Consider the following 13,722-nt stretch of genomic DNA (forward strand, 5'->3'; position numbering starts at 1 on the left):
AACTTTTTCTACGTCGACTCGGCCGGGAATCGAACCCGGGACCTCGGAGCACCCATGAAAACCGGTGTACACACAACTCGACCACGGAGGTCGTCGTTAATAATAATAATACAAAACATATTCTAAATGAAGTCTGCTTAAAAACAATGAAATAATATCTCGGAATTTGAAACAACTTTAATCGTCGTGTTCAGATCACATTAATTCACTTATGGATTGCGTCAGATTTGCCACGCCTTAGATATTAATCTTATGATCCTATGTTAAGGGCATCTATTGAGCATCTGTAGTTTTTCTAAAGTCATCTGAACATCAAGCTAGTGGTGCCTAGTCAAATCATCTCTCTAGGCTTCTCTGTGACGATTTTAGTCCACCTTCTGGCTAACCAAGTTTCCTGCGTTCAAAGTTTTTGATCAAAGTCTTTCGTCGAACTTCTACATTCGGTACACGATCAACAAAAGAGATGTTTGGCATAGAACGCTCCATCGCTCTATACTTACCAATAAATCCAATAGCATAAAACAAACAACAATATAATTTAGTTCTTATTTTTGTACGTGTACGGGTTGATAACCGTATATTTATTCAAATTCACGATTCACGCACACAGAGTAATCCGACTGTTCAAACAAAATAATCCTACGTGTGACAACAAGCATTACACTCCCTGAACACATTTAAATCGTAAAAAGAACACAAGAACAGACATTTCTCTTTCATTACACTGATAACGAACCTTAAATTCGAATATAAAATCCATAGATTAAATTATTTGTCACGTTCCGAAAGTACATTCCGTCACGAATTTTACGAATTATTCATAAAAGGGACTCTGGACTCTTAAACCGGGTCCCTTTTGTACAGTTTTATGTGTAAGCTGTCGTGAAAGGATTCGAATGTGTGTGTGTGTGTGGGTTTCAGTTTTCGGAAATTAAACATTTGTGTCATATTTTATCATATGAAATAAACGGCTTAACGTTTTAAATATATTAACAGTTATGGAGTTACTTATAGAGGTTGTTTAACGGATGTTAAATTAGTGATTTATCTCTCTGAACATTGATAAGACATTCGAAAGACTACTGTTTTAATGACGACCTCCGTGATTTTCACAATAAAAAGTACATAATAACTTTCAATTAGAATTCTAAACGTTGATGAATTACAACATAGTTGTTTAGAACAATATTTGAATGTTAAAATGTATCAAACATCAATTCTGGTTTTGTACCCAGCTCTGCGGTTCCTCCTCTTATTTATTGACCAATTGGGACGAATTTACGAGTAATTCGTGGTATTTTATGATCGTGAACTGTCTAATTGCAATTCCTGGCATCCACTCATTGCATGGTTTTAAAATAACACATCTGCATCAATTGTTTCAGAGTGTTAGTGATCTTTGACCTCAGAACCTTGAGTATTGATAGATTTAAAATATAACAAAAGGAGGACAACTGGCAATTTAAATTATAACTGTAATCCTGAAATGTCGATTGCGATGCTATTTGTAAATAAAACTACTCTACTCAAACTGCTAATTTTGTTAAACATTCCATAGATCTCGTAGTTCGATCTCATAACTTCTAAGTAATATATTTAACGTTTGTTTTGTTTTTATATTTTCTAATTTGCTTTTATATTCTTCAATATTTTACAGTATTTTATTTTTGTTACGTCTTAATTTCAGTTATTAAAATTTGATTTTATATAGGTTAGTTTGGTTTATATTTTTGAAGGCCAATGTTGTTTACACCTTTAAAGACTTAAGTATCACTTCGAATGTTACCTATATCAGTTCTTCAAAAAAGATCATATTAGAGTACACAAGTTTGCTAAAGATCTATTGTGTGTGTGTGGGTGTCTTTCCTAAAATAATCTTTAGGTGTCGTCAGATGGTTTCTTTTTTCTTCACTTGTGCTACAAGACATTGCTTCTTGCAAAATTTAATGATTCAAGGTCAACGGGAAGAACCCTATAGATTTTTATTCCCCATGTGACTGGAAATGCGACATAAACGGCCAAATCTTTCAAATACGTAGTCTTAGAGGTTTAACAGACGGACGAGGAGGTCTACTTATTTCTCTTAAAGGTACGGAACCCTAAAAATTAAATAAAAGTGATAAATGGACGAATTAGTAAACCGATTTAACAATATTGGAAATTGGGATTCGATACTATCAATACGAATATTCACTCAAATGGACGTGTCTGATAGCAGATACAAATTGTATATGTTCTAAGACACCTTACTAAGGGGGATATTGCTCACAATAATCTTGGTCTCTCGTTTTGTATCGTTTCAATAACCTTGATATCTGCCAGAATCGATCGTCTCCAAGTTAGCTCGAACCGTTTTCCTTTACCACGTTGGTGCCAATCCAGAGTCTGTCTAGGGATATGTTCGGAATCCCTGTGTAGCGTGTGGCCGAACCAATTCCAATTCCGACGTCTAATCTGAACGTCTCTTATTGGTATTTCGTGATATTATTCTATGTTATATTTTTTATTATCTCCGGTCAAAATATTCTCAGGATAATTTGTAAATCATCAATAAAATCAAAATCGAAATATGCTTTAGTGAAAAATCTCATATTGAGCCCTTTCCATCTAATTGTAGAAATTAAATTTTAATCAAAATAAAAATTCTGAGAAGAACCCAGTAGTAAATTTTCCATAAACGAAACATACAAATATTTAGTAAGTAGCCATGTTATATACATACATATAATAATTGTAACATAAAAATTTAAAAAATACGTACAGATAAAGAGTACAGTACTAAACTCACCGCAGAACGCGAACGTGAAATGTTAGAATGACGTATGTGACACTGACTACAATAATTCTAAAATGAATAGGATACACGTAGCAAAAATCAGTTATCAAAACTTCACAAGTGAGATACGAAGTTAAATCTTCCAGGATCGCACTGTTGATAAAACCACACTAGGCCAAGAGCACACATGAAGATAATTTCTCTACAATTACAATAAGAAAAAAATATTATAAAAAATCACTTGTCTGTCATCGCCTTATAACTTGTACCATTACCTATAAATCAAGATAGTCCAGGCAGTTAGACCTTTCGTGGGTTGTCCTTATTGAACTCATCAACCTTTTTTATCAGAAAATAACGCCGGAACGAATATTAAAAAGATACTTAGGGTTAAGTCTCATCAGTAGACAGGCGATGGAAAGCTTTTAGATATGTTTGCTATTAAATGAGTATTGTTTGCGATTCATTAAATCAATATAATCTTCTGGATCTGTACATTAAAATGGTATTTCGGTTTTAAATAATCGCCTTGTAATAAATGCAAAAATATTTTATTACATGGATTCGGTTTACAAAATTATACAAGTGCAACATATATTAGGTCATATAGCACTAGTTTTCATTCTATATGTATATGGAAGTTTTGACACGCTGTTTGTATTTATTATTACTAAGAATTTATTTTACAATTTATATAATATTTTACTCAAATGTATTGTTTAAAAATGTGCGAAGTAATTACGATTTAGCGTATATCTATAAAAATAACAGCGTTAACTTACTATATAGTTTTATAAAGTACTAGTTGTTACTCGCTTTGTTCGGTAGGTATTAGGTTAAAAAAGTAACATTTCTCGGGGTTCAAGCTTGCTTCGTACAAAATTAATAAATTCGTTTCAATGGTTTGGCCGTGAAAACATAACAGACAGACGTATAAAGTTACTTCAGCATTTATATTAATAGTATAGTTTCAAATATATTTTTATAGTATCGCTTCCATTCGAACTCCGTCCGTTTCCAAATGGATATTGGTTAGCTGCTACCGGCGTTACGTTCTATTAAAGAATTTTAATTTTAATTCAGCCCCACGGTCTTATTAAGCTGATAGATTGGCCAAAGGAGTCGTTTAATCGGAATTTTACGGCCCTTAGGCTTTGAAAGTTTTAAAGCCGCAGAGAGAACTCTTTTTTATCGCCCCTTTTTAACTGTAATTGTGAAAATCTCATTTATATCAGTATTGGTTTCCGCCCGTGACTCCGTCCGCATCTATTGAGAGGGGGTTAAGGAGAGTTTGACTTTATGTCTTTTATGTATCCTTGTCAACATGTTGTCAAATTCTATGATGATCAGTTGACGGTTTGACTACTCGAGTCAAGACGATCCTGCTTTATTAAGATCTTTGCGGTACCTTATGCTCAAAATGTCTGTGACCAAAACAACATTTTTCAATAACTCGATTACTGTACAGGCCATAAAGTTATGCAATGCCATTCCGGAAAACATTAAATAATCAAAATCAATTTGTATATTTAAAAAAGCTGTTAAAATTATTAATAATAATAATTTAGACGATTTCAATTAATTTCCATGAATTGTATAATAGTCATCTATAATATATATATATATATTTATATATGTATTAAGTATAAGAGTTAGCGTGTAAATATTTGTATGTATGTTTATGGCTGCACCGCCTACCCAGATTAAGTTTTTAACCATCTCTCTCTAATTGGGTTGTCTGGAAGAGCCATAAGTCCGCCTGGGCTAATTAGCCATAAGTCGGCCCGTTGTACAAAACATCAAATATTTGTATATATATTATATTTCTTTGTTTTTTTTTATGTTTAGTCCTTAGATTTCTGTATTTTATGATTGTAGTGTACGGTGTACAATAAAGAATATTAACATCATTTTGCGATCTGTCAACGACCCAAGTTTTGAAGCCGTAAATTGTTATTAAAATTGACTTTCGCCGTATGTTAATGATAAATTTGATAATTGTACCAAACGTTGTTCTAGAGTTTAGGTAAATAAACAAAATCGTGAGCGATTCAGAAATGTAAAATATTTATATCTGTCGGTGACTTACGGAATTAAATCTATATTTAATATTATAAAGAGGTTGAATTTGTTTGCTTGTATATAGGGAGCAATCTCCGGAGTCAATTAAACAAAAAAAAATGTCACTGGTAGAAAGCTACATAATTCCGGAGCGTTATAGGGTATAAATTATACTTAAGTATATTAGAACATTTTATTTAATATCAAACTGCTTCCGTGCGAAGCCGGCGCATGTCACTAGTACGTTTGAAATTATAAGTTTTAAATCCCGGCTCTCAAATTTCGCTACACCAATCAGGATTATTTATGTAATTCAATTTACTTTGCATCTGATTTAGACGTATTTCTTGAGCAATCTGTTAGCCGAAACAAATGACCTCGAGGTCATTGAACTTCACAGTCATTTGAAATATATGTTTTTTATTTCCTCCGAGTGAGAAGTTGGCTAACGCTATTTCTCATTTTCGTAAAATTTACGACTTCATTTCAAGTACTAGTACGTGTAAGGTTTGAGTGGCGTTTTAATGAATCAGCCCGTACAGTTCAGAAACGATATTTTAGAGTTTCGTTCGAAATATTTTTAATATAAAATACGTTTAGGGCTGATTGGAATTTAAGAAGTAATGTTTCGGTCACGTCGCTTCGTGGAAAGGTAACTGAACTGGTATAATATCGATACGGTAAAGGAGGTTTAATCGGACGGAAGCTGGTTCAGTGAAAGATATTTGTTGGAACTGCTATCACGATGTGTAAAACCTTAGCTGACCAACATATTCAACTGTATTGATTTTCGTATCTGTTTGATAACAACCATTCACTAGACCTATGAGCTTCGTATATCATTATGACGCAAATATTTTGTCTTGTATTATGTTTAAAGTTAAAGCCTGTATATGACCCACAGATAGGCAAAGGCCTCATATATTTGAGGAGAAGGTTTGGAACTCATTCCATCACGTTATTATTCCAATACGAATTGGTGGATACAAGAAAAACATGTCGCAGAATTTAATTGAATTTCACTTGACACATGCAGGTTTCCTCACGATGTTTTCCTTCACCGCGTCTTAATCGATTATTGCGTGTTCTACTAAGAATTATCTTTAGAAGAAACCCATAGTTTGAACTCAGGACCTGGCTTGTGGCCCTATAAGCTATAAGTGAGGTTTATTAAGTACACGGTGCGGTTAAATTGCCATTTACAATGTTTATTTTACCTTGCATTGTGGAAACTGCTCAGGCGGTCTCGTAACGCGCCAGCCCAGTAACGGAGGAATGCACACGAGAGCGCTCATCAGCCAAACCGCGGCTATCATCAGCGCCGCGCGTGCTGGCGTTCGCTTCTTAAGATAATCTACAGCCTGGAAAAATACAAATACAATTGTTAAATTTATTTTAAACTAGTTGAACCTACGGCTTTACCGCTTTTTTATAAAACATGACCTATAACACACGTTTGTGTGTCACCCCTACTTCACCCATATTTTACCCCTACGAGGGGTGAATTGAAAAAAGTAGCCCGTCATCTAAATCGTTTCAGCGGTTTAAGCGTTAAAAGGTTAAAGATTGAGATACTTTAGGATATTATATTAGATCGATAGATAGATAGAGATATATAGATATATATTATAGATATTAGGATAGATTGATCGTTTTTTTTTTTTTTTTAATAATGTGCCTGTATTGTATAAGATGAGTTCAAAGAAAACTCGATGCATATAAAATTAACAGCTCGTTATTGGACGCGCGTATATGTTGGGAATTTAAAAGCGTCTGCACGATGACGTGGCAAAAACGACGACCTTTCCGCAACGATTAGATGTGCATAGCTTGATTATTGTGTGCGTACCGTCTAGAACGGTAATATGTGGTCGCATGAGTATACAATAGGTGGTAGGTGAGTTAGGTTGCTATGCTGTTTATGTCAGGCGCTAACAGTGTACATTTATTAGTAGATATATGTAAATACACTTGGTCGTTTAATACATGGGTGGTGCTCAACCAAATAGGGTTGTAAAAAGCCGCACCATCCACAAAATACTATCAATCAGCTTGGGATTACGACGCTACGTACATACTACAAATCAACAACAAATTATTCGGCACAGCGTCCTGATTTTGCATCAATATAATCTAAAAATACCGAAACGTTATATATAATTATTGACAGAGAGATTTTAACGGAATTCCAATTTCAATATCGGAATTCGAATCCGTTATGATCCCGAGACAAAATTTAAAGCCATTACAACAACATTTCATCGCAACACATTAAGATCAGCGCCAAGCGCATATCGGGTTAATGCTTTTGCACTTTGGATATACAACGAATTCCATCGTAATCACACGTACAATGTAATGCACGTGAGTACAGTGACTCTGTCTTCATTGCACTAACGAATTTTATAATGTGACAGAAGAAGACAGCATGTTCTAATTATAGTCTTGCTCTTTAATCTAGATTATGTTCCTTATTTAAATTTTTGTTTTTTGTTATTGAAAGATGGCAAACGTGTTATGTTACCTGATAGAGTTTTTACAACATTCCGAGTTAATAAAGTCTTTGTATTGTAATCGTTTATTAAAATTTAGATTGTGATGCAGCCTGGTAATAAAATAGTGGATATGTAATTTTTTCGAAAAAAAAAAACAAATTTCAAACCAATAAGTCATCTTTGCTATGTCCACGATAACATATTATATAATTTAGTAGCAGTAAATGTTCCTCTGCTAGGTTAAGACCTTCGCGGAGAAGATTTGAAGTTTTATAAGATTAGTGGATACACATGTGGCGGAATTTCATTGAAATTAGTTCATGCAGGTTTCCTTACGATGTTTTCGTTCACCGCTGAGCACGAAATGAATTATTAATACAAATTAAGCTCATGGAAATTCAGCGATACTTGCCTGAGTTTGAATCCATAGACCGAATATAACTTAATACAATATATATTATTATTATTATTATAAATAAAAATAAATTGATTTATTAGTTTATTCGTCTACCTTTCAGCTTGAAGGGATTGTGTAAAGGGACGTTTAGTTCGGATACTTTGGTGGAGCGTCTTGATCTCGATTGAAGACTTAGAAAGCCTCCAGGCGACAACAGGAGCAAAGGGATCATATTTTTCCGTGTACAGACAATTTGGCTGAACAATAAAAGTATCAAAGCATAACTCAAACTGTTTCATATATTAAATTTTCTACGAGGATAAAACTATATTGGGTCTATTTTTTTTTTTGTGTCAGGTTTGTACACGTATAAATTAAATTAACTTTGAGACGAGGAGCCAAAAGTAAAGCAGTTTTTATTGGACCTTATTTATTTAAATATTTATTATTATTTACAAAATAAATTAAATTATGATATTATTTTATTGATTTATTTGTTATTGTGTCGGTATGAGGTACAAAAAAAAGTGCTTTTCCAGAGTATAATCTATCTCTGTGCTAAATTTCATTCAGTTCCGTTCAACCGTTCTTGCGTTATTGTGTTACAAACATCCATACATCCAATCTTTCGCATTTATTACACGTGCATGTGTATGAATGAAATGCATGGAAAAAAAAACTCAGAAAAATAAATCTCCAAAGTTTTTTTGTCCTATTTATAATTTAATGTAGTATCTCTTGTGTGTACTTTTGTATTAAATTTATTTGTTTGTCTGAACGTGCTAATCTCAGAACGTTCTTGTTCGATTCGTAATAAATATTTTTGCGTCATAAAACCCATTTATTTAAAAAGGTAATAAATTGTATAACATCACACGACCCACGACGGCGGAGTAATAACGCTTAAGGCGGGCGTTACTTGGAGCTGGATTATTAATATTTTTTCAATATAAGCTTTTAATTTATTTTTGGTAAATGTAAAATAAATATCACAAGGACATATTAATTACGATTATGGAAAAAAACCAAATAAAAAAATCCATTTTTTTATCATATTGTGAGACGTGAAATTGGGCTACCTGATGGTAAGCGGTCACCACCAAACCTAGACACTAGCACGGCACAAACATTCTAACCGGTACACAATAATACTAAGTATTGCGGTATGGTCCTATCACCTATTAGAACTTAAAATATAATAATGTAATTGAGAATCAAACTCGTAACAGTTAACGCACGCAGCCACTTACATCACTGCCCCAAATAGACACCCAAAAAAAACAAAAGACCGCTAATATACGCCAAAATCATTTTCCTTTTGTACAATATGAGCTCGCATTTCACGCAAATAAAAAGGCCTAGCGTGATAATATTAATTTCCAAGGAACCCTCTCGTTTCAGGGATATCGAATTGTTTGTTATGATTTATTGAGTGAACAAGTGATGGGATCTCAGGGATGCCAGTGGCATGCATTGCGTAAATTTATCCAATGGAAATGTTTCCGTATTTCATGACCAAATTACGTAGTCTTACTTAAGAATGCAAATGACGAATAAGAGGCAAATGGAGGGAAACGACTGCTGTGCCAATCTAACGTGGTGGTTTTACGTTTAATTCAATACTATAACATGACGATTCAAAAGTGCCTTTATGAGCCTACTTGAATATATAATACTTTGATTTTGAATCAGTTTGGGACGAGGGTAGGGAAAAGACGATTTTAGAATGTACTCATTTGCATGTGTGCGAGCGTACGAATGTGTGTCCAAGTATTCGATATGAAATTTTGCATATCAATTTTTTTTTTAATTATCAATTCTCCAAGGACGTAATTCGACACGACTGTAAAGAGTCCAGACACAGAAGCAACGGCTTTATATCCTTTTCGAGGCACGGGAGTTTATTCACTACCTACTTCCACTGATCTGTCGCTGACATTTTCCGATAGGAAACCCACACAAACTATGTGAACCAGGACCTTGAGATCGGCGACATTATCTAGCCACTAGACCAACGAGGCAGTCAATGTAGAATCATTATTATCTATGATAACAAATATGGCGAAGTTTTGCGTAATGTCCAACTGAAAAATATTCTAAACAATACACGTCAAAGTAATACCAAAACATGCAGCGCGTTCCGGAGATGGTTTTACTGTATAACATTATAAGTGCAAACTGTTAAGGAGGCATGAGTGTATTTCGCGTTCTTGTGAACTATAAACAAATAATTATCTCGTAAATCATCTCTTTAAAATATGAGCAACACAACGTATAGTTTGTTATACATTGTGAAACGAACCAAACCTAACGATTCATTAGACTGTTGTTTTGCTGGTTTTGTTTTCCTACGCTGTCCCAGAAAAAAAAACCTTGTATATCTCCTTTGGGAATTATGTTCTAACATAAATGTTAAAGTTAGTATGAAAATTTATATAAAAACTTTTTACGTCGAGCTTATCGTTATAAACTATTATACAGCGAGATCTGTCTAGTTTAGGTACTTTTTTTACTTCTAGACATAAATTCAACATAACTTCTTAGTTTAAATATGAGACCAATCTTCACATATAGTTATTATAACCTTTTTTTTGTGATATTTTATGATGGTAGGTGGACGAGCAAGCGGTCACCACCGCTCATAGACAATGGCGCTATAAGAAATTTTAACCATTCCTTACAGAGCCAATGCGCCACCAACCTTGAGAACTAAGATATTATATCTCTTGTGCCTGTAGTTACACTGGCTTACTCACCCTTCAAAGCGGAATACAACGAAACTGGGTACTGCTGTTTGGCGAGAGAATATCTGATGAATGGGTCTGTCTTACCTACCCAGACGGGCTAGCACAAAGCCAGAAAACATCTCGAGCGATTCTTTTGTATATATGAGTTTACGCATTTGTAATTTAAGAACAGTACGTAAAGCATGTATCAAATTTGCGGAGGCGAAAACTATGAGTTATTAGTGTACCTTTCCTCTTCATGTCTTTATAATGATTGTCACTGTTTCTTTCGAAAAGATCTATATTATTATGTAGACCCATACATAATATTGTTGTAGACATATTGTGAAGCAACTGTAAGTATACTCACTCTGTTAAAAACATCCCAAAGGGAATCTCGAGTTCCACGATTTTAAATAGACCTAACAGCTCTTTTTTGCAGTATGAAAAATGTTTAAATATCCGCAGCGTTAACCCAAAGATAAATGCCGTTACTCAAAATGCTATGAAAGAAACCAAAGTATACTAATCGTGCAGTATCAATATCAGTTAGTTTTCTATTTTTTCTAGTCGCGAATACTGTGAAGCTGAATCTCGCTGGCAGGGACTATAAATTAATATAAAGGATTCCACTAAAGTTTTGAGTCAAAGTGATTCCTAGAAATACTGTAGTATCATTTAAATAACTATTGTTTCAAGTTAACTTAAAAAATTTCTTTCTTATAATAGGTAAGGCAAACGCATTAAGTATTTTTGGCTTTAAGATCTAAATAATTTTTTGTAAACAAACTTTGTGTCAGTGATAATGTATGCATCGTAATAATTAGCCTGACTTTTGAGAGTAATGTATTTTTTTAATTAAAAAATAAAATAGTTTATATATATCAGAAATAGAAAAGGACCCGTAATTGTTCCTTGTGGAACGCCTTTTCTTAGCACAGATCCAAAAGACTTAATTCCATAGACAGATATTGAAATGCATCGTATATATCTCTAAATTTTACCATTCCAGTACCAATGGAGCCACCCCTAGGGCAGCCAAATTTTCACTATAAAAAATAGTATTTATACCAAAGTGAACCAGAATTTGTTTTAATATAATATTTTTAATTATTTTACTCAACAACGGTAGTACAGAAAAAGGCATATAATTACAAAAAAAAACATTTTTGTTACCATTTTTAAAAACTAGTAACACTTCACCATATTTTAATACATCAGGGAATGAACATATTTCCCAACATTTTTTAAAATTGTGGCTTTATAGGGTGCTATATCATAAATAGTACTATTGAGGGTGTGGGAACACTAAAATTAATATAAGAAATATTGTTAATGTACGTTAAGAAAAAATCAGTGCGAGTCTAATACTTCTTTTTAATGGCACAGTCGGTAGGATGTGTCAAACAAAGGAGCATTGGACTTGCACTATTTTTTTCTTATTAATAATTCTGCGATGTATTTTAAAGTTATTTGAATTCAGTAACAGGTCACAATTTTTCCAACAAACAGCAATACTTAATTTTGTGGTAATCCGGTTTGAAGAGTGAGTCCAGTATATCTACAAGCACAAGGGACATAACATTTTAGATCCCAAGGTTGACTGCACATTGGCAATGTAAGGAATGGTTAATATTTCTTACGGCGTCAATGTATATAACATTGGTAAATGTTATATCAATCCATTTACCAAACCGTTCAATGTCCAAAAAAAAGAAAAAATATGACATCGGATTATTGAAGCTATGGAATGGAGAGTGTATCATTTAAGCACATTATAAAATTACTTACACAGTTGGCTCTCCTTTAAAAAAGGGCCGCCGTGAGCGAAGTCAGTCTAGGGGTTATCATTTCATATTTCATAATACTATCGAAAGTTGAGATAAGAAATATTGGTCTAAAATTAAAACAATGTTAGCTGTATCATATAAGTACTCTTGCAATTTAAATTGCTTACATTTTGCCATTGCAAATCTGTTTGACGAATAGCCGACTAGAGATAATAGTCTCAAGATTATAAATTTATAATGCATATTTGGTACTTAAAATTCTCAAGAGTAATGATCCACTCTACACATTTTACTGCACGTTTTCGGGCCATATAAACTATTTTAGGACGTCCATAAATTTGAAATTACGTTAGCTTAGTTAAATCTTAAGTCGTTTCGAATATTATTCTATGTTTGAAAATAATGCTTGTATTTAGCTGTATTATATGCGTTCATGCATAGTTCACACAATGAATTTGGAACTTTTTACAGTTATTTTTGCTACTTGCATGTTTTTTTTTTGCATCAACGAACGCGCCTGATTCGTATCGATAAATCACTTTAAAAAGCTACAGAGGCATCAACACGCATTGTTGGTATTAACTAGTTTGAAAAATATTAGTATATGAATGTTTTTTTTACGGTGAAACCAAACATTGCGGGGTCGAATCGGAGCAAGCACTACTGATTTATCAAGTCCTTAAAATTAATTTAGTGTTCGGCGGTGATGGAAAACATCATAAAGGAAACTGCATATGATGCCATAAACTTTATGATGTTTTCTACTACCGACTAGCATTGGAGTAAGCTCAAAAACTTCTCAAGAAGGGCTGAGACATTAGTCTAGCAATGAAATATTTAAATATTGTTACTTTACTATTTTATGCATCAATTTTTTATTTGAATCGAAAATGACTACAAAAGATACACGCAAAATAACTCATTATATTAAATTGACTTAATGATAAACGACATCAACAGTTAAACGTCCGAATCAATGTAACAATTTCATATCCGTAATACAAATAGCTAATGTAACGATTTCCATGAGAGAAAAACCTAGAAACATTTAATGACGCTTTTTATTTAAGAGGTATATAAAAAAAAACAATGTTTCCTCACAAAAAAAAAATACAATACGTACTATTATAGGTACACGTACATCCAACGTCGGTTTCAGATATACAACTCCAATGACCAGTCTGCGGCTTTGAAATGTGAAATGGCTCGGAAAAATGCTGTATATATTTTTTTAAACGTGAACGATATTCAATTCATACGTCCAATAGATTTCGTAGACCCTTCGTTTTTAGCTATTTATCAAACGTAAAGTTAGAACACATGTTGGAACGTATTGGAACCAATCTCTGAAAGTCATGCATTCATGTATAAGTTATGATATTTTTTTAAATTTCTATAATAGGTGCTGGATTTATTAATGATCTATAATTTTATTTTTATTACTGGAAAACAAACAGTTGCATAATACAAAATAATA

General features: G+C 33.2%; 1 protein-coding gene across 1 annotated transcript in view; it reads right to left on the reverse strand.

The window, feature by feature from the left end:
• Window positions 1-13,722, reverse strand: part of LOC113396031 (alpha-2Db adrenergic receptor) — a 467,800-nt gene that overhangs the window by 255,646 nt on the left and 198,432 nt on the right. Inside the window, exon 3 of the mRNA XM_064218765.1 lies at window positions 6,055-6,198. Within this exon, the coding sequence (XP_064074835.1) occupies window positions 6,055-6,198 (144 nt within the window). The remainder of the gene's footprint in view (window positions 1-6,054; window positions 6,199-13,722) is intronic.

This window comes from Vanessa tameamea, chromosome 24 (assembly GCF_037043105.1).
Source record: "Vanessa tameamea isolate UH-Manoa-2023 chromosome 24, ilVanTame1 primary haplotype, whole genome shotgun sequence".
Classification (NCBI taxonomy): Eukaryota; Metazoa; Arthropoda; class Insecta; order Lepidoptera; family Nymphalidae; genus Vanessa; species Vanessa tameamea.